Source organism: Sphaeramia orbicularis, chromosome 2 (genome assembly GCF_902148855.1).
Source record: "Sphaeramia orbicularis chromosome 2, fSphaOr1.1, whole genome shotgun sequence".
Taxonomy (NCBI): domain Eukaryota; kingdom Metazoa; phylum Chordata; class Actinopteri; order Kurtiformes; family Apogonidae; genus Sphaeramia; species Sphaeramia orbicularis.
The window spans coordinates 7,825,103-7,851,986 of NC_043958.1; the positions used below are offsets into that span (position 1 = coordinate 7,825,103).

General features: G+C 35.5%; 2 protein-coding genes across 4 annotated transcripts; one reads left to right on the plus strand and one right to left on the minus strand.

Annotated features, from left to right (window-relative positions):
• LOC115436110 (calcitonin gene-related peptide type 1 receptor-like) lies at positions 1 to 19,953 on the minus strand. Of its 3 annotated transcripts, none has more exons than XM_030158869.1 (14): positions 19,812 to 19,953; positions 16,027 to 16,166; positions 11,758 to 11,829; positions 10,637 to 10,787; positions 10,422 to 10,535; positions 9,126 to 9,253; positions 8,948 to 9,039; positions 7,473 to 7,599; positions 7,225 to 7,378; positions 6,546 to 6,606; positions 6,378 to 6,444; positions 4,647 to 4,865; positions 4,504 to 4,545; positions 1 to 3,661 (listed from the first exon to the last, which is right to left on the minus strand). In XM_030158869.1, exons 3-14 carry the CDS (start codon positions 11,824 to 11,826, stop codon positions 3,455 to 3,457), a joined length of 1,431 nt encoding a protein of 476 aa, XP_030014729.1. In that variant the 5' UTR covers positions 11,827 to 11,829; positions 16,027 to 16,166; positions 19,812 to 19,953; the 3' UTR covers positions 1 to 3,454. The 3 variants fall into 3 exon arrangements, with proteins under 3 accessions (XP_030014729.1, XP_030014712.1, XP_030014720.1); XM_030158852.1 differs by having other exon boundaries at positions 16,027 to 16,169; positions 19,812 to 19,947; XM_030158860.1 differs by lacking the exon at positions 19,812 to 19,953 and having other exon boundaries at positions 16,027 to 16,177.
• Positions 19,104 to 25,569, plus strand: zswim2 (zinc finger, SWIM-type containing 2). Its single transcript, XM_030159211.1, has 10 exons — positions 19,104 to 19,253; positions 19,356 to 19,432; positions 19,517 to 19,557; positions 19,738 to 19,972; positions 20,553 to 20,804; positions 21,520 to 21,604; positions 22,508 to 22,587; positions 23,503 to 23,734; positions 25,148 to 25,393; positions 25,561 to 25,569. The coding sequence occupies exons 1-10, from the start codon at positions 19,104 to 19,106 to the stop codon at positions 25,567 to 25,569; spliced, it is 1,407 nt and encodes a 468-aa protein (XP_030015071.1).
• Positions 25,570 to 26,884: the final 1,315 nt, after the last annotated feature.

The following is a 26,884-nucleotide window of genomic DNA, read 5'->3' on the forward strand; positions in this document are numbered from 1 at the left end:
AGCATTATTATTTCAGAATAAACAAGCATCAGGATTTCTTAAAAGAATAGTTCAACAGCAAGATTTTTTTTACCTCAAATATGAGAAAACACTTAAAGTAATACTTGTTTTGAAGATTGAATATTTTTTCTAATGCCTTAAGTCAGGTGCTTCAGCCTGGACAAAATAATACACACCTATTTCCAGTGTAATATACAGTAAATGTACAGTAAGAATTCTGACATTTATAACACGTTTATCAAGCAGCTTCTCTACTTACAAAGCATAAAAACAACTCCAAGACAAGGATTATAATCAGAATCGGAGAAAAAAAAAAAAATCCTGTCTACCATGTAATAGGAAAAAAAAATGATCAGAATTTTGGATTTGTTTCATTTGTGTGAAAAATTAAATTTGTTTTTGAGTCTCTAGCATTGAGGGCTATTAGCGAACTCCATTTCTAAGCTAACTGACTGCTAACTGTCTTGATTAGCTTATCCATGTTAACAGTCTCAACAGCCCAACACACAAATTGCTGTTTGCCTTAGCATTTGCTACTGTTAGCAGGTTTATTTCTAAGCTGTGTCATCATTTCGATAGTAGTCAAACTGTTTGTGGGTGGGATTTTTTGGTGGTAAAATCAACAATACATCTTTTAGTGCTTCGGTGTTTCTCCTCTGCTCCTATCCGGCAGTAACAGTGAGCAACACTAGCTACTATTATCTTAAAAACAGAGCTGGCATATGTTAGCTAATACAAACCAGCTCCAAAACAAACTTCACGTAAGCATGCTACATATTGAATATTTAACATCCCAAACATCGGCTGTTAACATATTTAAAGTGTGTACATTTATGAATAGTGTTATTAGAAAAATGTTCATAATGGAAATATAACCAAAATATCTGATCAAATTTTTAAATAAAAGGCAAATAAAATGCTACAATGGCCTAATTCTAATGTTCACTTGTTTGATAAGAAACGACTGACTTTTTATGTAGTAAAATGTCGCTAAACACTTGAACACACCATAAATATTCAATTGGTTTTGCGGCAGTACATTTATGACTGCTTGTGTGCTTATATGAAGTTTGTGTTGGAACCACTTTTTTGTTGATGTTGGCTATTGCCATTTCTAGCTAAGAGTAACTAGTGCTGTATTATGTTGCTGCTGTAGAAGAGCAGAAGGGAAGCTCTGAAGAACTCAATGGCGAGCATAAAGATTTTGCTGAACACAATATCCCTTTTCCTCAATGTAGAAATCAGTGGTTTCATTATGAATGTAAGGCTGCTGTTAGGTAATGTCCCAAAGTACAAAACCGACTCCAACACAATTTCACATAAGCACTCACCAATCAATATTGAAGCTGTGAATAAGAAAATAAAACACATATGGCGTCAAGGATCACTGTATACTTGTCTTGGAAATTGTCAAGAAAAGGAAAATATTTACAGTACAAGAATTTTACAAGGTTTTCTCACTGTTTATAAAGGCTGAAACCAGCAGCTCTTCACTTGTTAAGGACACAATTGGCCTACTGAGTAGAATATTTAGCATGAATTAAGAAATCCACTGCAGTGTAAATGATTCTGAATAAGATGTGGCTGGAAAATATACAAAATACATGAATGGTTGTCTGTTTTTGGAATGTGCCTATACAATATGCCATTTATACACAACAAAAATAACCCTCATGCATTTTTCACTCGTCATTGTCTTTCATCCTTTGTCATCTCTCCAGCATCATGAAATATTCAGAAAAATGCACAATATACTGACGCTCTTATTTGTTTAATTTAGGAGCAGGAAATAAAACATAAATTAAAAAGAAACTGCCACACATTCCAAGTAGCCTTTCTTGAAATGAATGTATAAGCACATCTTTCTTTTTCATCTAAAACTCTCTATACAAAACTGATCAAGGTTTCTATGGGGTAGGGAAGCTGTCAAAATAATTGTGTGCATAAGACAGATTAAGTGTGCATATTAGCCTATAGTTGTGCAAAAATAAATATAATTGTGCAAAAAATAAATATTTGTAAACTCTTGAATGAGTTCAATCATACATAAAATGTATTGTGTGCATTTTGTCTGTCAGAATAGGAATGAAAAAGTTTTGACATCAAGAATTACAAACACAAAATGCAACTTTACGATTGCGCTTTCTTCATCACGAATACAAAGTCATCAGCCTGACTCTACTGTCAAAAATACATCACCACTTCACAGGCATTATTTATCGAACAGAAGATACAGATGCATGATCGATTCCACACATCGCACATGAGTTCAGGTTCTCTTTCCACGGCAAAGATCAAGGTAAGATTGAGCAGGATCACTTTGCAAGATGGCCGACGAGGTCAGAACGAAATCAGGTCAAATCAAACCATTTGTACATTTTTCTGACCTTGGAGAAGGAACTTGAACGCATGTGGTATCTGTGGAATTATTTATCTACTGCTCGATAAATAATGCCCGTGAAGTGGTGATGTAGTTTTGACAGCAGAGTTGCGAAAGTTGCATTTCATGTTTGTAATTCTTGTTGTCAAAACTTATTCATTCATATTCTGACAGATAAAATAAACAATACATTTTATGCATGACTGAACTCATTCAAGAGTTTACAAATATTTATGTTTTGCACAACTATAGACTAATATGCACGCATTTCTATCTTATGCACACAAATATTTTGACAGCATCCTTACCCCATAGTTTACTCACAAATTTTCCCAAGAATTTTCCCTGCAGCCAAGTCCTGGATATCTGGAATTTCAACCACAGTAACACCCATCTGGTAAAGAAACTCAGGAAATGTCCAAAACCGTGACCGATGGCAGTTACATTTCAGTACTATTCAATACCGATCATGATTTAGCTGATTTATACAGTACACGCTTTCTGCTGATATGGTTTCCCTTGTTAACAAGTCATTCTAACCACAGAAGAGTGAGGAGCAAGATAAACAGGAAGCTTTTTTGCTTCTCTTCCCATGCAGCCTATGTGCCTCTGACTTCTCCCAGTGAAATACACATTCTGCCTGCAGAGATAATGTGCCTCGAACTAAATACCCAGAATGTCTGCACCTTTGGCCAGGAGTAAAAAAAAAAAACTACCTTCAAACAACAACCAACAACCATTGTATCAACTTCTTATTGACTTTCGTTCATTCATTGAAAGTTCTTTAAACTTAATCCACGTAGTCCAAAAAAAAAAAAAAAAGCAAATATTCACAGGATCGTCCCCAGTTTGCAGCAGTTGTCCCTTTGAATTTTCTCGGGGTTAACATCAGTAGCTGGTGCCATATGCTTAGAAAGTCCTTCTTAGTAAGATTCAAGGGAAAAACTTGTGGCGGAAGGATTAAAATTGTTAAATATTCAGTTTCATGGACAGTAGCATAACTCCAAAAACAGAAAAATGACCAAAGATACTTTTTTTTGTTCTGTTTTTCCATCTTTTTTACGCGGTCCATTGTCACACAAAAGGACTGTCCGATCTGAATATATCTGAGTAGCTCTTGCCATTCATGTGCTCGGTGTGGCTCTCAATGCTGTAGCAGCGGTGGACCTCGGTGAGTGATGACGCCACGTACGAAGCCGAGCGAAAGAAGTCAGCGTTGGCAAAAGTGCCAGCGAACTGCATCCTTTGCTGATTCCAGTGTCTCCGAAGAACACTCTGGACCTACGAGAGGAAACACAAACAGGATTTCAGAGATGAAAACCTGCAGGGAATATACACTGTTTACAAGTGGATGGAGCCATTGTAACATCAACCATTATTTGTATCGGACCAAAGCTTATCTTGGCTTTTTGGAGACGGAAATGGTTGTCAACGGCAACCAAATTTGTTCATGTGAAAAACTGCAGCTACTTCCTGTCATCAGCATTTGTGTACCGGTAGTTCTCATCTTTTCTTCAGTTTTGCTAATTATGAAATACACAATTCAATTGATTTCTCACAAAATAGCCTAAATACATTTCTTTTCATACCTTTATGCCACTAAGGTAATAATTATGGCTGCTTTAAATTGCAATCAAGCCAGTAACATAATAACTTACCCATAATGTAATAAAATAATTGAGCCAATAGCATGGCTGGTTATTACATTATGAAATTAGCATTAAAATCCATTGAAAATATGACAACTGCAGCTGATAATGTAGTAATACATAAATAGGACTGCATTTTTTGGAAGAATAGTGTGTTTTTTGCGGTTTTTGTGCAGTTTGCTCATCAAAAATAAGTATAGTGGATAGAAGAGTCATAATATCCATTCATCAAGGATACATCTCCTCCCTAATTATGCTTGTAAGAGCCAAGTTGACCATTATTTGTTGTATAAAATCTTTATTTAGAATATAGTAAATTCATAATTTCATTTATGCAGGAATATTAATTAATTAATTACTGTGAAGTGTATTTGGTAGTTAAATGAGGGATGAATACTATATTTTATTTAGGCTCTACCTGCTGTTGAGTGTGAAACTATCAGTAATAATGTCAGACTCAGGCTCATTACTCACCTCCCCATTGAAGAAGCAGAATATTGTCGAAACCAACAGACCCTGAAAATGTGAAAACAAAACAAATATCAATAATCATCTGGTCAGAGCTTAAAGTACAGACACATAATCATGTCTCATAGGCTACATCCGTGTGTACTGACCTGGTAGTGCATGAGGATGTCCATGATGTACAGGTAGATCTCGGCGACGCTGTGTTCATGGGGTTTGTAAGGAAGCAGCACAAACTGGATTCCCAGCAGAGGGATGAGGATGAGCGTGGCCCTCACAGCCCTCATGTAAAGGCTGGACTCGGCCTGATGTGTCACCCTCAGCTTGGTGATCAGAACTCGGACGATGTTTAATAAGAAAAAAAGGTTCACCTGCAAAGCATTAAAACTGTTATTGACACAATTAAGCTTCTTACGCTGTGCATTTCAGATAAACTTGGTGTTTTTTTTTTGTTTTTTGTTTTTTTTTTACCAATTTGAACATGTCATATGTGTCAGAAAATTGCAAAGGAGAAGGATTTGGACAACATATTTTTTCTGTGTCCTGTTGTGAAACTAAACAACAAAATAGGGCTAAAATGCACGTGTTTCACTTTCAGCATTAAAAACTGTTCACATTAGAGGTCTGGCAGTGTATGTCAGTGGAACAAATAATCCCAAAAACCTGACTTTAAAAGTACAAAAGTAAAAGTTAAATGTACATAAAATGTTAAATAGGATGCAGATTAATGCCTTAAGAGTCAATACACCAGGGGTGTCAAACATACGGCCTGCGGGCTGAAACCGGCCTGCCAAAGAGTCCAAGCCAGCCCATGGGGTGAATTTGGGAAATGCAAAAATCACATATTAACAGTCAAGGATCTCAGAATCATTTTAGTTCAAGGCCCACATACAGAACAATTCGATCTCAAGTGGGTCGTACCAGTAAAATACTATCGTAAAAACTTAGAAATAATGACAACTCCAAGTGTTTCTTTTTTTAAGTGTAAAAAACTAACATTATATGAAAAACAATATTCCGCCTGTTACTGTTTTGTGTGTTTGTAGATCCACTGTGATCTATAAGTTGTAATGCACATGTGTAAATGAGAAACTGAGGCAGAATGTTTTTAAAAATATACCTAATTTTCTTAAGAATTTTCAGGTTGTGCATGGCTGTTCATGTTTTTCAATTTTTTTAAAGGATAGTTTATAGATGTAAATATTTTCATAATGTAATTGTACTTTTTTCACTCTAAAACATTCAAAAAAGTTTGGAGTTGACATTATTTATAGGTTATTATATTATTATTTTACTGGTCTAGCCCACTTCAGATGATATTGGAATGTGGAACTAAATGTCTGAACTAAAATTAGTATTTTGGGGACATGCATTACTTTTTAAACACTATTTGGATAAAAAAAAAAAAAAAAGAGACCGGTTGTTTAACTTTTTATAGGTATTTCTCAAGTAAAATGGACATTTTAGGTCATATAACGTACTCCCAAATTCCAACTGGTTAAAAATGCAGTGTTTTAAAGCCTTGAATAATGCAAATAATACAGACCACTATTAATTTTTACACAATATAATGCCAATATTTCAACTTAGAAGGTGTGCGGTAATGAAGATTTTTTGGAATACAATAATTTTAGTAATAATAACATTGATAATATATTGTGTCCTTTGCTGTTTGGTGCACATGAATCACTTTTTTTGACTGAACTAATTAAAATTTTCAGGAAAAATTAAAAAAGTTCAGCATTTTTATCTTCATTATTGTGGATATAAAACTGAAACATATCCAAGTACATGTGCACATACTCCGACCAATTACTGTAATTTAGTTACGTAAAACATTTTGCAACACGAGCAGAACAAAGTCACCACCAGTCGTCACTTACCACTAATGCGGCACAGATGGGCCCGTGGATAATGTAGAGCAAAGATGTATCTGAACTGACCCAACATCTGTGAAAACATGTATCATGTCAAATCAATTACATTATATTCCAAAGAAATAGCCTTAAAAGCATCATTTGCATGTGGAAATGCTGTTATAGGTTGCTCACCTGTCGTTGTAGTAGCAGAGACGTGCTATTGAATGTATCACCGCTGGTATCAGTGGAAAGCCTGGAAAAACAAATGGACATACTTCTTTTAACCCATAAAGACCCAGTGCTACTTTTGTGTTAGTTCCCAAATGAATTTTCCTCCATACTTAACCTTTCTGAAGTGATTTATCACCATTTATTATGATATTTTCATCTATACTTTACATTTTTCACTGGAAGTCATGTATTTTCTGCTATTTAATTTCTTATGTTTAATTTGCATGTTCATGAAAACTCAGAGTAAATTCAAAGGTTACATCAAAACAGAGAAAACTGAAGAAAAAAATGAGCTATATCAACAACTGAACATAATAACAAGCATCTCTAACCACTGTTATTTGTCAAACTACATGGGTTTTACTGGTGAATCAATGTTGTAGAAGATGATGGTGTTTCTACGGTAACTACAGAGCCTCCGAACATCCAAATGGGTCATACCTGATGACCATGAAAAGATGACAAACTGTAGCCTATTTTACACCAGTTATTTAAAGTATTGATAGAGTTAGTGGATCAAAAGGTATTAAAACATTTTAGATCAGTAGATGCTTTTGGTTGGTGGTGGATGTTTGGGTCTTTATGGGTTAAATGTGTGGAACTGCATGTACTTGAGTGTTTATTAGAATGTTTGACTTACCCCAGCCAAGTAGATAATACCACATCAGATGTTGTTTCTCTGCAAACACTGCCACGACAATGAGTGTGTGCAGGTAGATGCCCTCGCAGAGCATCCAGAAGTAGTTACAACTGAACAGATACAGGTGAATGAACATGAGCAGCTTACAGCTCACCTGGAACCAATAAGAAATACGAGCTCAAAATAAAAAAAAAAAACACATCAGAAATATTTGACTGATGCTGGAGTCTTTCGCTCTGGTCACTCACAGAATCACTGTATGTGTTTCCGCCTTTCTTCACCACTGTGGTGAGCCACACAACGGTGATGATAGAGTTCAGCACAAAGGACAGAAAGAGGTTTTTGTGCAGCGTTATCCTCTGACAGCTCAGACTCCTGAGGGCGTTGACAAAAAGGACACACAATCATTCATATTTGCAAGGTTTTGTCAGATTGTTCTGTTTATTCAGATAATGTAGAAATATCACAGCCTCTGGAATCCCCACCACACAATATCCCTTAACTTTAGTTTTTAGTTTTGTCTCTTGTAAAGTAAATCAAAAATCTAATTTCAATCCAAGTTCAAAATATTGTCATTTAAGGCTTTTCTTAAACCTTCTGAGTTCAGACAGAATCAGTCAGAACTGAGATGGAGATTTTCTTTTTTTTAATTATTTTTTTTATGTATTAGTTTATGTGGTTTGGACAATGCACAGTAATGGACATCTGTAGTAAACAACAATAGATGTAAATGTGACAGATTATAGCGAAAATGCTAATTTGCATCCATAGTCCCCAGGCAGGTAACAGAAAACATCACAATTATAAGATAGGATAAGATAATTGTGTGGATATCCACAACTGAAGAAATATTTCTAATGGAAAAATTAACACACAGACTAAGACTGCAAGAACCAGAACTGGATAAAAAGTGGAATAAATGGACTATATTTACACGAAATCAGTAGACTGACTGTTGCTACACAGGCATATTGTTTTCTTACTCATTTGTGCTCTCGTCTGTGTGTTCTTTTTGTTGTTGGGTTTTTTGTTTCTTTTATTTTTTGGGGTCTCTTTTGTTTGTCTTTGTCTTTTTCTTTTTGGTTTCTGTTACAATTCTACATAAAAGTGACAAAAGATTTAAGTTACAAAAAAGATAAGATAAGATAAGGGAAAAAAAATCTCATACTTTGTGCTTTTTATTTAACGAAACAAGTTGCATCATGCATTCAAAATGGCATTTAATGGGTTAAAATCCTGAAAACTATTGAATATTTGGTCGTTTTGAGCAGAGTTGAAGTAGATTAAGAGATTTATTAAGAAAAAGCTGGAAAATGTTGCTACCCTCATAGCATAATTGCCTAAGTCATATTTTTGGCCAAATAATGATATCTGCATAAAATGAAGCAGCAATGTTAGGAGAATGACGTTACGCAGATATCACAATTTGGCCAAAAATATGACTTAGGCAATTGTGCTATGAGGCTAACAGTATTGATATATAATGATTTTATAGCATTTTTTTTTGTGGACATTTTTGGGGTGCGAAAATTATCACTTGTGTGTTGTAGCTGATAATACATTAATCAAAAAAGAAACATTCTTACAGAAATTTATGGCATAATCTATAACACAGCCATAATGATCACCAAATCAAAAAAGAAAAATGACAAAATTGGTCCTAAGGGTAAACTTTCAACAAAAATCCTCCACAGTTTTATAACGTAGAATAATCCATACTTACTTAAAATGGAAGAAGATTGTCAGTGATATGAGTAGCGACACCAGCGACAGCCCATGTCCAATCATAACCAAGTAGAAATGAGTCATTGCCGCCTGCAATAGAAAACAGTGAATATTTGTTTTATTTTCATGTATTTATTGATTTTATTGTGATTTCACGGCAGCATTATTCTCTTTACCTGCATCTTTATTTTTTCATCGAGATGTGTGGTGTTGGCTTTGCAGTTTGTGAAGTTGGTCCATGTCCTGTTGCTCTGCGGGTGGCGTCCCCAGTGGCCTGTCTCACTGCACACTTTGGACGCAGGGGCTGTTAAAATATCGTACAAAACCAAGAACTATTAGTAGAAAAAGTCTAGTGAAAAAACAAGAATATATGTGCTAAATGCTAAAAATAGGGAATGCGGTCTTAAATGTGTTATTTTACTTGAATTATTTGGCCCGATTTCCCCAAGTTTTTACGATCTACTGTCTTTTCTTGAACCGATGAAACACAAGACAGTTTTTCAGATTCACCGCATTTATACGGCTTGAAACCAACAGTATGAAAAACATTTTTACAACTGCATTTAAGCTCCAATGCAGTTGTAAAAAGGGTCAGAAAATGGTGTGAATATGGTTCCTGTAGCTTATGTTTTATCCAACAGAGTCCAAACATCTCAATTTAAGTCATGTTTAAAATTAGGTAGTTTTAAATGTGTTTCAGTCACATTTTATTCACAAAAACTACAAGATATTACCTGAAATGACACCTCATCAGATGCATATGGACAGTCAGTTTGTGTATTTAGCCCTAATCCCACTACTATCCCTAACCTTAATACCAAAACTCTCCAGAAAAGGATTACAGCAAAAACTGTCAAATGAAGTTAATGGAGTAAAAAGTACAATATTTGCCTTTGAGATAGTAGAAGTAGAGTGTTTGAGTTAAATACTAAGTACATGTCACTTACTTTTGTGATACATATTGTACATTATCTCATGGGATATTTACTATTTAAATACATCAGGACAGACATTTACAGAATTTCTACATTCATTCACATCCCATTTTCATCTTGTTGCATTTTTTTTACATCAAGTTTTGGCTTTTATGTCATTTCCATTGAGTCTTCTCCATAATTTTTATTATTTAGGTTTCATTTCATTTCTTTGTGTCATTTAAGTAATTTATTATTCATGTTGTTCATGTCTGTTTGCATCTTGTACATCTTTTTTTTTGTCTCACTACATATTTTACATCATATTTTAGTCTTATTGCGTCTTAACATCCTTGATTTATGTCCTGTTGCATCTTTATGTCATTTGGTCTGTTCTGGTGTTATTATAGATACTCTTCTTATTCTTTTTTTATTGTTATTCTTATATTATTCATGCTCCAACAGTTGGTGAACCAGTAGAATCATCTTTCGGGTCCTGACTCTGTGTTTTGACAAGTTGAGTAAGTCAGTAAAGGTAAAAGTATTTGAGAAATTCACCATGAGGGTCGAAATCCTCAAAATAGTCGGGACAGTTCTGCTCAGCCGTGACACCGGCTTCGGTTTCATCCCAGCATAACCATCCATCCCACGTTGTGTTACACACTGGACCTGCTGCAAATACAATCACAAGACCATCAGTGACTCAGAGGAAATAGACACAATTCTATTTTTCCATGTAGGTGCACGTACACACACAGCTTTACTTTGCTCACCTATTGCTTTTGTTTTGCGCTGTGACTGTTTCAAAATCCTCTGGAAACATTCGTATTGGGCTGAAGCGATTTGGTTCCGTGTGGATTTGTGTTCGCCCCGATGGTTCAGATGCTCCTGGTAATCCTCCTCAGGGCTCGCCACCACCAGCAGCTTTAAAAAATTTACAGGATGATGTATGATACTGGCATATTCTGAACAAATGTATAGTTTCAAAGGTTCCACATACAGCCCAGTATAATCTCAAGTGGATCAGACCAGTAAAATACATAAAAGTAAGTAAGTAAAAATACATAATAACCTATAAATAATGGCAACTGTTTTAGAGTGGAAAAAGTACAATTACATGATGACAATATTCACACGTACAAACTATCCTTAAAAAATGTGAAAGACAGGAACTTTCTTAAGAAAATTAAGTGCAATTTTAATAATATTATGTCTAAGCTTATTGTAAATGCATGTACATTACAACTTACAGATCACACTGGATCTACATATGCACAAAACATTTAGTAACAGCCAGAATATTGTTAAAATTCCACTTTTTTTTTTTTCCTGGTTATTCATGTTTTTTTGTGAAAGGATAGTTCATAAATGGACCAGAGATTGTTGCCTCACTGTCCTCACTGTAACTATTGCTGTCACTGTTTTGTAATGTGTGTGGAAATTACCAAAAAATAGTCACGTGCCCGATAAAGGGTTAAGCTTTCACCCAGTTTTTTGTCACTTCCAGATGTTGTACTTTGAAAAAAAACTCCTCCTAGTGAATTAACATAGCAGCTTAAAAAATTCTTTACACTAAAAAAATACCAAAATGGTGCCTGATAGACCCGAGTCAAGGATCCACAACCTACACCCAAAAGAAGAGCCACAATTTTGATAGAAATATTACAATTTTGTCAAATTTTTTAATATTTCATTCTATTTTCAGCTGTTGCATGAGCTACAAAGCTCCAATCATCACTGTTTGCAGCTTTAATTTATAATTGCACTGCTGATTATCTTCTTTAATGGTCATCCATTCAATGCTTGACAAAAATGTATCCATCATGTGGATTTTATAAAAGGGTTACACACTGAAACAGCAGATTTCAGACTAATAGATGTTAAGTTATGTTACCTTATCGAGGGAGCACAACACCAGGAGACTCAGGAAGCATTTCAGCTCCATCGTTCCTCTGATCTTCATATTCTGAGAAAAATCAACAACATTTTTTTTCATAAAAGAGAACCAGGAGAACACACATAACAAACTGATGTGTGTGGATCGATGCAGACAGTCCTCTCCCAAAAACTGGAGGTTATTTTTATGTTTTGCTGGATGTTATTTTTATGCAGTATGGAGGAACAGGTAAAAGTTTCAGCACCATCTCAAATAGTTTCTCCCCTGAGCTCAATAAGAAAACCGTTTCCTGAGCTGCTGCAGCTGTTAACGTGATCCAGCGCTGTGTGTTGAAAGGAGCTGGGTCACCATGACAGCCCCCCGGTTCATGTGTTCTGCACCTTCACCCAAATACGAACAAACCATCTGGTCATCTGCTCGCATTCTGAGCTTGTCTGCAAGTCTTTAGATGATTGTAATTTAATTTAATCCTTTAGTGAAACGCGATGTTTTCATCTAAATTGATTCAGTCTGTGGGAGCATTTTGTTGCACTTTCTGTTGTGCTGCATGGGAAAAGGTTGCAAATAGAGACAAAGTATGTGTTTATTTTAATCCAGAAGTAGACGTACTGACTCTTTACTGCGGTAAAAGTGAAAAAGTTTGCTTTAAAATACGCTGAAGTTGGAATCAAATATTTGTACTTCTTTGCATGAAATGATTGTGACAATGTGATTTATTCTTGATAAAGTGTAACTGGGACTCATGTAAAGGAGATTACTGATTTGTAGAAATAGGAATAAAAAGATGAACATGTCTGAAAACTAAATTATTCCAACTTTATGGACAACAGTGGGTGTTTCTACGCAAAATGAACTGAACTTCGTGTTATGTTAATATAAAGTGAAGACTATTAAACCATTCTGACTTCAAATCAGATACAACAGACGGAGAATAATGAACATTAACTTCACTTCCAATGTCAACAACAGAACATGTCGCCCTTTAGTTTCATGCTTTTCCATTCTACTTCATCTTTCTGGTCTTTTACATAATTTTTTCGTTGTTGCATCTTTTGTGTTTTTTTAATTTTGTGCATTATTTTCATCTTGTTACATATGATGGTTCTTTTATTGCATTTTTGTCTTGTTTCGTCACTTACAATTACTCAACCTTAAAAACACAGTAAAACCATGACGATAAAGGCCACATTATCATCTTCTGCCCATATCATCATCCTCATCCTCCCTCCCGTGGTTTTCATCTTCACCATTTCCAGATATTAAATCCATCTGTCAATCCCACATCAACCCCTTTGCTTTCTATCAACCACAGAATTGATTCCTTATGTAACAAAAACAGCTCCTACGTCCTTATTCCAGCTGTTGTCCTCACTCATCATCTGATTAAAGACTTTTAGTTATTCCACATCCTGCTTTAAGTCCAGATGTGACCATGCATTTGTAGATGTAGCTCCGAAATTTTGGACCAGTCTTCATCTTAATCTAATCAGATGAAGAGTACTTGGTTGTGCTTGACTTGTTTGACATTATATATGTGTTAAAGACATGTATTTGTACACTTTGTTGTAAAAAGGGCTATACAGTTCTGTGCAAAAGTGTTCTTCCACCTTTATCTTTGCTGTTTTTGCAGGGTTTAAGTTATCATATATATTTATTTATCATCCACTTTTCTTCAGATACAACAAGAAAATACAGGACATATGTGCACAGCTTTAAACTACACACAAACTGAACTAAATGTGTTCTAAAGGTTAAAGTCACTATTTAGTTTGACCTCTGACCCTGTGACTAGAAGCAGCACAAATGGTTAGAAACATCTGACATGTGTTGTATAAAACCTGGTATAAAACAACAGAAAGTTAACACATTAAATCTCACTTTGTCTGAACAAAAGGGTTAGACATGTTAAATGCCAATGGAGAACACACTAAATATGACCACTTTGGTTTGTAGAAGCAGTTTTATCCCTTAAACTTTTGTTTTTACCGCTGTTCATACTTCACATATATCAGAGTTGATCATTATACAGACACTGATTATTGCATAAGTGGTTATTAGAACTTTACTAAACCAACAAACCTGATGTTGGATTAGGACTTTTGCACAGTGCTGTTATTATTTTCATTATGCTTTTTGTCATTTTTGTCTCACTATGTCTTTTCAATTGTATTTATCTGAAGTCTTTTGTTGTGTTTTCATCCTGTTACATCTTCTCCATCCAGCTTGTCTTTTATTATGCCTTTAACACCCTACTCATCTTGTTATTTTTGTCTTGTTGCATCCTTTATGTCATTTTCATCTTTTTGTGCCTTTTAAATAATCATTTTGTCATAACGAATCACCTTTTCAATGTTTTCTTCACCCATATATGTTGAAAGTCATAGTACTATGAAGGCGTGCTAATGATGCAAATTAAAAATACTCTAAAAATTCCCCTTGAATGCATTTAAACTGAAGTGTTTTGTGAATTTAAGGAGTAGAATATACAGATATTTGTGTTAAAATGTTGGAAAAAATTACCAAGTAAAGTAGAGATACACTATATGGTCAAAAATATTGGGACACACCCCTCCTAGAGCTTATATGACGTCCCATTCCTGATTTAAAATATTATCATGATAAAAATGTTCATGTCATTTGTTGTCAATAATTATCATGGTAAATGTCAAATCTTTATTTCTTTTAACTGTACAGGCTGATTTTCCTTCCTGAGTGAAAATTGAAGAAATATGATGATTCTTCATGGATTAAAATGATTATTTATAGTCAGAATACGGCCAATATTTCAGAAATCTGTAGGTAGTGCACGTAGCACAACTATAATGACACAAAAAAAAAATCAACATTGAGTAAAATTACATAAAAACAAAATATGAAGCATTTTTTGATGAAACAAAGTTAATCTTAAAGATGAAATAAAAGGGTGTATTTTAATGTAAAAGTATGTGATGATGTTTGTCATTATCTATTACATACCTGAATTCAATATGTATACTACACAAAATACAGCAATACAAAATACTTTGTCTGTATAGTGTACCAGAAACTCTACTTAGAAGAAAGCATTTGAACTTTAGTATTATATAGCATGCTAGAATCCAGTTACTGCTATTTTTAACTGTTCATTTCAGGTGATGTTTTGTATTCCGCTGGATGATAAGCTGAAAAAAAAAAAGAACACCACTGAAACAAAACAGTTTACATGTCCTGTAGCTGCTCCCTTATCAGAAGTCACATAAACAAAACGCGACTAAATCCAGTGCATGGCTCCGAGCCTGTGTTTCTGATTCGCAGTGGCAGGGCTCCCCTTTTTGGATGTTGGGGTTACAGATATGGCCTTTTACTTCCTCTGTTCCCCACAGCTTCCTTCCTGCATGCTTATTATGCATGTTATGCAAGTCCAACCAAGCTTTTGCCAAAAGACATAAATAATCCGGAGTGGCAAATACAGATAGAGTTAATACAGTACTGCAAATAAACTGGGGATTTTAACACTATGATAGAAAATAATACAGTGACAGTTATCTCAATTCCAGGTGTCATCATTTGGAATAAAAACCAGTTCAATTCAGCAAAAACAGACCACCTAAAAATCATTTCCCCCACGCTGCTAATTCAGGAAATCTTTGTCAAGTTGCAAGATTAATATCTTCTTGTACACACCCAAAGACACACAACACCACTATATCTCTCTAATGACCTACAAAGACACTTCATAACTCAAAGTGAAGTAACTCCCTAACTATGTGGGCCATCTGTAGCGGAGCACGAGGATTTACACTTTTTCCATGTGGAGTCCCCTTTATTAGAAACACATTAGTCCAGTTTACCCCTTTATCTGCAACATGTGAGCACATTATTTGTTAAAAGTGTTATTCAGGAAATATTTTTGTGTTGCAATAAAGTTAATGTGGTGCCAAACTCAGAAAGCAGCTTTGCGTAATTGACATTTATGGTGATTAGAGACCATCTGTTCCTCTTATAAAAAAAAAAAAAATCTCTCATTCTTAAGTGCATTTTTTTAAAAAAAATTTATTAGTCAGTAAACAGCAGCTGTGTCCTCTTAAATTGTAGTCACTCTCTACTCTGCCAACAACATAGTAAAGCAATTATGTAAAGATATCAAAAACATGATTAGCTGTAGAGTTTTTTTTTGTTTTTCTGTTCTTTAAATCTCTGTGAGCATATGCCTCCTCCTTGTTCACCACATAGACTACATTATAAAAGCTGACCTGGACTCTGCTGCGAAATGAAGCTCTATCTTACCTTTATAGCACAGTGTTGGAGAATACTCCTTCGGTTTGACTGTGGAAGGGAAAAGCACGAGTGGAAATCTCTGGTTCTTGGAGATAAAGTCCGTCGGCTGATGTGTTTCCCACCAGAGTCAGAGGCAGTACTGAGGCAATCTGCTGGAGACCGAGGAAGGCTGGGGATGACATCACATGTTTGCCAATGGGGGAAGACAGAGGGGCAGGCGTGTCATAGAGATATATAGACTAGATTGAATTAGATTAGATTTTAAGAAAGTTTAACTCCAACGACAGTTTATTATTGACCTGTAAAGAAATTCAGAGATATTTTTGTGTCGATGAAGTGAATTTCTTTTGTATTTTTAACCTTCCCTAAGTGATTTATTACCATTTATTATAAAATTATTCAATTTTTTGCTATTTCTGGTGTGAATCATGTATTTTCCAATATTGATTTACTGATCATATAGACGTTCATTAAAGCTCAGAGTAAAATCAAAGGATTTTATATCAGAATAGGAAAAACTGAAGAAAAGCTGGGTTTTTCAGCAAAATATATCATTAACTAAATATAAACCAAGTGTCTCCATCCACTTTTATCTCTATAAATTGTGTCATTTATCAAACTATATGGGTTTGTGGAGCCTGTGAACGTCCAAATGGGTCATATATGTTGATTGTGAAAAGATGACAAACTATTTTACACCAATTATTTACATGGATTGATAGGATTAGTGGATCAGCTGGTTTTAAACGTGCTTTTGGTCAATGGTGGATGTTTAGGTCTTTATCGGTTAATACAGATGATCATTGTATAAGAGTTTTTGTGTTCCCAGCATTTAACATGGCAGGTGAAAAAAACCCCATATAGATACAGTTTGTTCCAAATTAAATGGTGTGTTCCTGTAATAATTAGATTTACTTGAGCCATGAATTTGTTTTTTTAATCAAATGAAGAATTCTAAGCACCACATCTGTATCTTGTACAATTATAAAATATATATATATCATTTTCTATATTACCATGTATTACCTAAGATGACCTTTAATTGTTACCACCAGTATGTCTTTTTTCTTTTCTTTTCTTTTCTTTTCTTTTCTTTTCTTTTCTTTTCTTTTCTTTTCTTTTCTTTTCTTTTCTTTTCTTTTCCCATAAAACACATTATCCAAAAGTCGTCTGTCCTCCACATCCAGACAGCACAGACCCAACCAATCAGGAGGAGTCTTTCTGTTCCTAGGCAACAGCGCCCTCTTCAGATCACATTACTGCTTAGCAACGCAACGGTCTGCTCTCTGATCACCATGGCTACAGCGTTCATACATTTCGGTGTGGGTCCTGGCAAAACAAACCATGAAGTTGTTTCCAGCTCTTCGTAAATAACGTAAAGATACTAATGAGAAATGCAAGTGGTGTTTTGACTTTGTAAGTACATTTTTCACACGGATATCCAGTAGTTACTCGTTAACAGGTGTACATAATTAACACTAATTAGCCTATGCTAATTAGCTACCGGTAGGTGTTCTGCTAAACTAGTAACTTCACATTAGACTAAACTGATGTTACTTTAAACACTGTCAAATTGGGATATTCTTTGGCCAATCGATTGTTAACAGGTTTAGTCAGAGTAAGAACACGACTTTAAAGTGGTATTAAAATAAATTAAAGCAAAATTTACTCTAAAGTAGTCAGCAAACTGCATTAGCATATTGTAAATATTAGCTTCCCCAACACTTGGTGCCTGCTAAGCTAACCTGAAGGCCTTTCTAAATGTTCTGTTGGGTATTTTTTATTTGTGTTATATTGTTAAAAGTGTTAATGTGTACTAGCTTTAAGTGGTGGAATGGAATACTCAAACACAGGACCATTTTACTTAACAATGAGTACTTTGCTTTTTTACTGTGAAGTGTGATTTTATTTGTGAAAAGGTTTACTTCAACTTTTTACACTTTTACTTAGGGAAGATTTTATGTGTTTAAGTTTTACATGTAGTGTGTTTTTGCAATGAGCTCTCAGTACGTTTAATACTTTTACTAAAGTAAAGGACTTAAGTAGGCCTACTTGTAACTCAAATGGTCTAATTGTATAACTCTGTCCAACCAAAAAAACGTATGTCTGCTATTGATGGAAAATTATGTGATCTTGACAATATTAGCCATGCTGATATCAAAAGTGGCCATGTCAAAAATACTAACTTTCCAATCCTGTATCCATGCCTTATATTGTCTGTTCACAGTCTGAAGATAATCTGTGCTAAATTGGTTAAATTAACTTCCAGATATGAACATCAAGTTCAATGATGAATTAATCTGAATAGCACAGCCCATCAGCTTGGCTCTAAATTGTTCCAGAATGTCACTTTTCTTGTGCTTGTGGGTTGTGGCAATGTTCTGGTCATGTTTGGATTGAAGCCCCCTTGTAAGCAGGTCTAAATTTAGCACATATATGACAAAAGTTGTCAGAATTTGTTTCAGCTTCTTTTGTTCACCAGTTTCCAATAAGCTTGAGAGAAGCTTCTGCAGGTGTATGATACACAGATATTACAATTGTATTTATTGAGCTGTTTGCTTCTACTTGATGAAAACACATGAGCACAAATGCACGAGATCAGAAATTTAGACACAAACTGGTAAGTGAACTGAACTTTGCTTTGTAAGAAGGAATTAAACCACTAACACTATGACAAGGAACTGTATATTAAATGGTTAACATCAGTACAACTGTTTGTCACAACAATTATTTACATTTACATTTGAGTTCATGTAATTAAAACACTGGCATGATATTCTGCTAATGGGTTTATATTGATTTGTGCATGTCCAAATTATACTGTACTGGAGGTATTCTGATTCCATACGTGTGCTAGTGATCTTTTTTCTTTTAGTAAAATTATAGAAAAGTTAGTCTTCTTAAGTTTGAATGACTCGATTAAAGCGCTATAAAGATAAAGACAAATTGGACATTTTGGATGTTTCATGGTAAAATATCCTTCATTTGCGCTAAACCAGATATGATCCTAACATTTAACTTTGTCCTGTGTCTGTATTACCCAGGTAAATGGCTACTGAATTCCTTCATTCTGCAGAGGCATGACAATGTTTAGAAAAACTACCTGGAGGAATACAGCTAGCGATGCAGTGAGTTTCCACCAGGACCAAGCCCTCAACACCACTATATTTCTCCTGAAAACCTATGGGCCAACAGGGTTTCTTCTCAAAGAGGAGGGAGAGGCTAGGAATTTTAAGGTAAAACACACTTTGATTAATTTAATGCTGATAAATGAAAACAAAAGTCTCTTGATTTCAGTTTCAGGGTTAAGACAGAGATCTGATGTGTTGTTTTTTCAGGTGTGCCTTGGTGACCCACATACGTGCACTTGTGCTGTGTTTGTCAGGGAGCAGGATCCATGCAAACACATCTGCTGGTATCACTAATATGGAGAAAATATGTACATGTTTAAAGATACTCATATATTAAACTGCTGTGATTAACTGGGCTGTTATTGCAGGGTTTTATTGCGAAAATTCAGATTACCCAGAGAACATGAATGTAAGTTGTGTGTGCGCTGTTATTATTATTATTATTCTTATTTTTTTTTTTTTTTAACAATTCTTATGACATATTTACACAAACAATGGCTTTTTTTGCACTATAAAATTATCCCTGCCTGCCCATGTCTTTCTTCTGCCCTCCTGTTAACACGTAATGATAAAAATAACTCTGCTCTAGATTCCTTTCAGCATGGACTTGTAGAGAGACAGATCTCGGAGGTTCTTCAGGGTTTACACCAAACCAGAGCTCACCGGACGGAAAATGATCCCTCTGCCGGTTCTGAGTCACAAAGCGAGCCACTGATGAGCCAGGAGCCTGGAAGCGTCTGCCGGAAACCGATCCAAGCCCAGGATGTATGTCCTATCTGTCAGGAGGAGCTGCTGGAGAAAAAACAACCTGTGTCTTACTGCAGGTGTGTTGGCTGCTGTGGTTGGAGTTTTAGACTGTTACGGTTTCATTTCAGTGATGTTTCTGGGTGATGTAACATGTTCTACCCGGCCAGAAGTTGACCCTAAATGGCACTCTCACTTCCACCTCCTCATATCCAGCTGTTGACATAGAGCCTTTTTTTGCGGAAACAGGCAGCAGTGGTTTTTGGCCACTCAGGAAGAGAACTTCTGTCTTTTTTGTACACAGAATAGTCTGCACTGAGTTTGGTGTCACTTTCATCACTAGAAAAGCACTCGGAGAGCGCAGACCTCCGCCAAGGCCGATCAGAGTTAATATCATTGTAAATAAAAATCTAAAAGAAACCCAAAGAAAACAAACATGGAGATATTCAAATTTTTACCAGCTAGCATGGGAGAGGTTGAGGTGAAGGAAAAGCATAGCAATCTGTAACTTACCAACAGATATCACCAAAAATCACATTTGATTTAGATTGTATGTAACTTTATTATACAGCAGTTATGTAGCTTTGGACTTTATGACTGTTTCTGACCTGGCATAACATGAAATCAGACATTTAGAGAAGATATCCGTTTTTTCCCCAGGTTCAGTTGTGGCAATAATGTCCACATATCATGCATGAAGGTTTGGGCAAATCACCAGAAGCTCTCCCAGGACGATATAATGGTGAAATGCCCACTGTGCAGAGAGGACTTCAGCTCTGTCAAGTCACTGTGGGAACAGGTGAAGAATGCCAACACACTCTACACTGCAGCAGAAAGAGAGAAACCAGACAAACACCTGGGCGTTCTGTGTCACAGCTGCAGAGAGTGTCCCATCACAGGCAAATGTTTCAAGTAAGAAGCTGGATTTATTAAGAAGTTGAGATAAAATGTAGATTCCATGAGAACCATCAGAAGTCTGTATCAGAGTTTCAGTTGTATTTACTCTCCCAGTTTGTTTTCAGTTTAGTTTAACTGGTTTACTATTACGTCTGTAGTTGTATTTTTGCCTATTTGACATAATTATTTAGTTTAAGTGTTTTAGATTTCAGGTATTATGAGAAAAACTTTGATTGCAGAAGCTGAATAAGTTAGGATGAAAGACAAATATGACATTCAATGCGAGTTACAAAATCATTGTTTGTTAAAGGTCCCAATTGTGGAAAGTCACTGAATTCAGTTAGAGCCATTAACAATACCCACAAAAGTGAAAATGTCAGAAAAAAGCTGGAATTACTTCCTATTCTGTTTAGTTTGTGTTGTTTATTATGTTTGTGTTTAGTAAAAATGATCATTTCTACTTTGATTTCGGTCATCATGAATTGCTTTTTCTGCTCTAGCTTAAGTTTTTGTTCATTTAGTCTTGAGTTTTAATAACTCTGGTCTGGATCAGCTGTACACACTGTAAAACTTGATTCACAATATTAACAGTAAAACAAATATGAAGCAGATTATTTAGGTATAATGCTTCTACACTCGCAATGACCATTTTGCATTTTATGATGACGCGTTCATGTGAGTTGTTGTGTAGTCAAAACAATCCCATGACTTGTGTCTTTCCTCTTTTCAGATGCACAGTGTGCAGATACTTATATTTATGTGAGGCTTGTTCAGAGAAGGGCTGCCACCCACAGCATCCGTTTGCCTCACGGACGGTAAGATATTTGGAGATGATTCTGGTTCTGCATCAGCCAACACCCTGTCAGAGGCTTCAAGCGTGTTACAGTATGATCATGAGTGGGAGAATATGAGTATCCAGATCTGTTACCTTAGTAAAAGTATCACTATGTATTAGGAAGATCCACCTTAGCAATTAAAACTAATGGATTATGATCTTTCTAATGGAAAATATGATATGAAAAAAAAATGTTCAAAGTCTGAAAGGTGAAAGGAGTGAAATGGTCCCTTTTAATGTTTTCCTTTTGTATCTGACTTTTTTTTTCTCAATGTTCTTTTTGTTGGAATCAAGGTAAAAAAAAAAGTGCCAGTCACATAAGAAAAAACAATACTTTTGGATTTTTCACGTAACATATATACAGTACCCACTCCATCCCTCCCCCCACCCTACAAAGTCCCGGGTAACGCATCCCAATCTGAGATTAAATAAATAAATAAACAAATGAAAGCAACTTATCTGACATTTTTGCATTCATGCATATGTTGCATTTTAGTGCTGTACATGTTTACAATCATTTGTGGTACAGCACATGCTGTTTGTAGCTGAATCTGCAATGCATTATTTTCTATATGTGAGAACCACATACAGTATCTCTGAAAAATCATTGTATATTTTCAGGTTTGTGATGCTGCATTTTCCAACAAATGCAAGAGCTCATTTAGCTTAACAAGAGGGAAAATCAGAAACTTCAGCTCATCACAAACATTCATAGTCAACACATTCAGAGATAAGTGTTTTTCATAGGACAAGGAGCTGTCAGTTTACGTGTAATGGGTTTTAAAAACACAAGCTTCTCTGAGAGCATTAATCATACGCACATACAACTGTTAGCCACTGTAGAATAACACACCACTGATATCTGTGACTACACTGTAAACAGAGAAGAAGAGAGCAATGGTGCCTTGTTTCAGAAGATCTGTCGAATGAACCAGGTGGAGCATCATCTCAACCAGAAAACAGGTATGTTATTAATATTTATATCTATGTCTGGATTACTAAAGCTAAAGATCAGTCATCAGTGTCTTCTTGAAAATAATAACAACTTGGTAAAAGTAGTACAAACACAAAAACAGAAAAAATAGGAACCAATTATTTAGTTCAACTAAGATTTGGTTGGAATAAAAAGCTCTCATTGTCTGGACCAGTTCTTAGAAACATTCTACATCAGGGGTGTTCAACGGGCCAACACCAAAGGTTATAATCTGGAATGAATTTGCAAAAATTAGACAAAATATATTAAGTCAAGGGTGTCAAACTCATTTTAGTTCCAAACTCCAAAATTCAAACAATGTTTTGCCTGTTACTAAAATGCATTTGTATCTTGTATCTTTTTAAAATCCACTGCAATCTGTAAGTTGTAATGCACACATGTGAATGATAAATTGAGGCATAATATTATTAAAATTACACTTATTTTTCTTATGAAACGTCAGGTTATTGGTGTGTTTTTTGAAAGTAGTATGTAAATGTGAACAATTTCATAATTTAATTTAACTTTTTTTGCGCTAAAACAAAGAGGAAAATTTGGAGTTGTCATCATTTATAGGTTATTATGTTGTTATTTTACCAGCCCAACCCAATTGAGATGAAATTAAGCGGAACTAAAATGAGTTTGACACCCCTGCTATACATGCTAATAGCACTGAGAATTCTCTATCTACCAGTTCCCATCTTATCTCAGAGCAGTTGTATAATGAATATTCACTGCTCATCACACTCAAAATATTGAAGAAAATTTAAGCCACAAAAACAGAAAGAGACCAAATATTGTCATTCTTGTCAAACACATTTTGCTTAGTTAGGTTTCCAAAACTAGAATAAAAGTCTAAGCCCTGAAAGAAGCATAGTGGGCAAAAATGAACAATGGCATTTAAGAGTGATGTGTTTATTCCATGCAACAAAACACATCTGTGTTTCATGTGCTCCTCATCTCTTTCTTAGCATTCGTATAGCTGAAGATCCTCTGCCAGAGAAAGTGTTAGAGAGTCTGTCTGTGGTAAGGGTCAGACCACGATCTCTGCTCCTGGATGAGGGTCAGCAGTGTCGGATCTGTCTGCAGAGGTTTACTCTGGGACAACACGTGCGAACTCTGCCCTGCCGTCACAAGGTAAAAACTCTTTAACATTCATTTTTTGGAGAATAACAATGTCTCATGATTAAAAAAAATTATGTCAGTGTGATTCATTGTATTTTTAAATTGTAATACATTTTTGTGGGGTTTTTTTTGTTGTTCGCCAAAATCCAAAAACATTTAAAACTGGGTAAAGCGTTATGAGAAATCAAATGAAGTGAAAAACACAGTAATGTTGCAATTCTGTTAAGTTTTTTTTTGAGTTTTTGACAATTGTGTCCACACTTATCATGTCTCAATATCATGTCAGTGTTTTCATAACTCTTCATACACTGTGCTTAAACACAGTTGACCTACAGTTAGAATCTGAGTCAGTATCAATATTTTGTTGTTTATGAGTTTTGTATGTTCCTGAGCAACTGGCGTTTCCTCCACATTATGATTCAGGTCCCACAAGTGTTGCTTAAAGCTCTTAGATCATGTTTCCACAGAGATGGACCCTCCTCCCCAAAATATTTTAGTACAGTCGTGGAAAACATTTTTGGACACCCTTAAAATTTTACGCAATCTCAAATATTACCATGAAATATTTGTTTGAAAAAGTCTGGCTGCATCAGTCAGACCCAAATGCAAATACTTTTTTTTGTTTATTGTTAACAAGAAAAATGAATAAAACTAAATTCTTGAATGTTTCAACATGTCATGTCCTCAGTGTGTTTCATTATCTGCTGAAATACCCAGTATTGACCTTGGTGGAACAGAGCATGTGCAGAAGGGAGCACGTGGGTTTGGTAAATGGACCAATACTTGGCAGAGTTCAATGAGTTAAGAGTGATTCTTAATGTAATAAATACAGGAGGTGTTCAAAAAACGTTTCTCCAACACTGTACATTATGGAAACCATAATTCCATCCATGAATATAAAGTCTCTAGGACCAGCAGCCTTGATATTACCAAAGCCATGTTTGACTCAGGCCATGATACACACTGAGCCCCTCTGATCAAAACAAGTTGGGTAAGATGGGGTAAGGGGGCAGGAGTATGTAAGTTGTACTTCGTCCTGCTCCTTTTCAAAATTTTTTTTTAACTTTTTTTTTTCCCTGTTATTTTTTTTTTTTATATTTGAGATTAAAGAAATAATAAATAAATAAAAAAAGAGTCAATCTTTATCTCCTCTGACCACAAGACACACTAGCACATGCACAACTAAGACAACTATATTAAGTAAAAGGAGGATATGGTATTGAGACAAGTGTGAAAACAATTGTAAAAACTCTAAATCCCACAACTGAGTCTGTTTTAATTCTTAATAAACACTGAAGAAGCTTGACTTAAAGTATATTAGAAGACAGAGTTCTGAGACTTACTGTTCAGTAAGATGCAAAACTCTTTATAGATTCTCTTTATGTGTCTCCCTTTGCCCGTCACATCTACACAAACACACTTCAGTTCCACAGGGACTGCGTTGACGGGATCCTGCGCCAGTCCAACTCCTGTCCCCTGGATGGGTATGTCATTTATAATCCTTTGATTTGGAAAGCATGCGAAAGGAAGACCACTCCTAAGCCGGCCTCCCGTCTTTCCAGTGCCTGTGCCAAACAACCAGAGAACAGCCTCAAGGACCTTTTTATCCCAGGAGTGGCACTGTGGGACAAAACTCCTGCCACTCCCTCCCATGGTGCTCTGAACTTAGAGGTGCTCACACACAGTTCAGTCCCCTTAAACATCCAGCAAAACCAGTTATGTCACATGTTTCAAGACTTGGGTTTTACAACAGTAAAGGCGAAGACGAGGGTGTTGCAGAAAAAACAAACTCTTTTTCCTGTAATAACTCCCTCTTTTGGTCGCCCTGTTAAATCCAGCTCCGGTGACAAACAAAGTCACTGTCTGCAACCTATGAAACAGTCGAAACGTAGCCCTGCTTCAGCGCATGGGTTTGTATCCATGGAAAACAGAGAACAACCGGACTTCTTTGTAGGTGCATGGAAACCAGGGCCAGATCGCACAGCCACTGCAGCGTTTCCTGTAAGACAAACCAGACCGCAATCCAAACCACGAAGCACCACAAATGACAAAGGGCTCAAACCACACACTTCAGAGCTGACACTGATTGGAGTTTTAATAGACATTCAGCACCAGAGGAAGTCTGCGCCATAATGTTTTCAGTGGGTTTTCCAGTTTTCCATATGAACTAATTAATAAAACCAATGCAGTAAGTCCTTCAAAATAGACTGACTTTTCATTAAAAGTAAATTTCTAAAATATGTGCATGGTTACGTACTTACCTTAACCCATAAAGACCCAAACAGCTACTGATCTAAACTGTTTAATTCCTGTTGATCCACTAATCCTATCAATACATGTAAATAATTGGTGTAAAATACAGTTTATCATCTTTTCGTGGTCATCAGATATGACCCATTTGGATGTTCAGAGGCTCCATAGTTACCTTGGAAACACCTTCATCTTCTACAACATTGATTCACCAGTAAAAACAATGGAGTTGGATCAATGACAGTGAATGAAAACACTTGGTTTATGTTCAGTTAATGATATGTTTTACTGAAAAAGTCACTTTTTCTACAGGTTTCTGTGTCTCTGATTTAATAACCTTTGAATTTACTTGGAGCTTTTATGAACATCTACATGATCAGTGATTTAAATATCAGAAAATACCTGATTTACACAGAAAAAAATGCAAAATACAGAGGATATGATTATGATAAATGGTGATAAATTGCTTAAGAAAAATTATATCTTCAGAAAAATCCATTTAGGAACTGGTACACAAGTCACACTGGGTCTTTATGGGTTAAGGCTGTTTTGGAGCCTTGTTGTGCAGGGAACTGGCCTTTGACATTCAGCCACTCAGTAACTCAGTAAAAGTCACAAACTCTGAGATTTAAGATAAAAACTTCTGAGCAGAAGTCTATGAAAAATAGAAAGTCAGATGAGGTAGTATAAAGCATAACAAAATACAAAAGAAGCACACAGTAGCATAATGGGTTGTACTTTAATCTTGTGAATTCTGCATTTTTATCTCGAACCATTATGCCCAAGCTCACACAGTTGTTTAATCCACAATGAATGTTAGTTTGTTTGTACAGCAGCGGAAAAAAGTTTTTTGGACAACCTTGAAATTTTACACATCTCAAATATCATTATGTATGACGACGTATTAGGGCC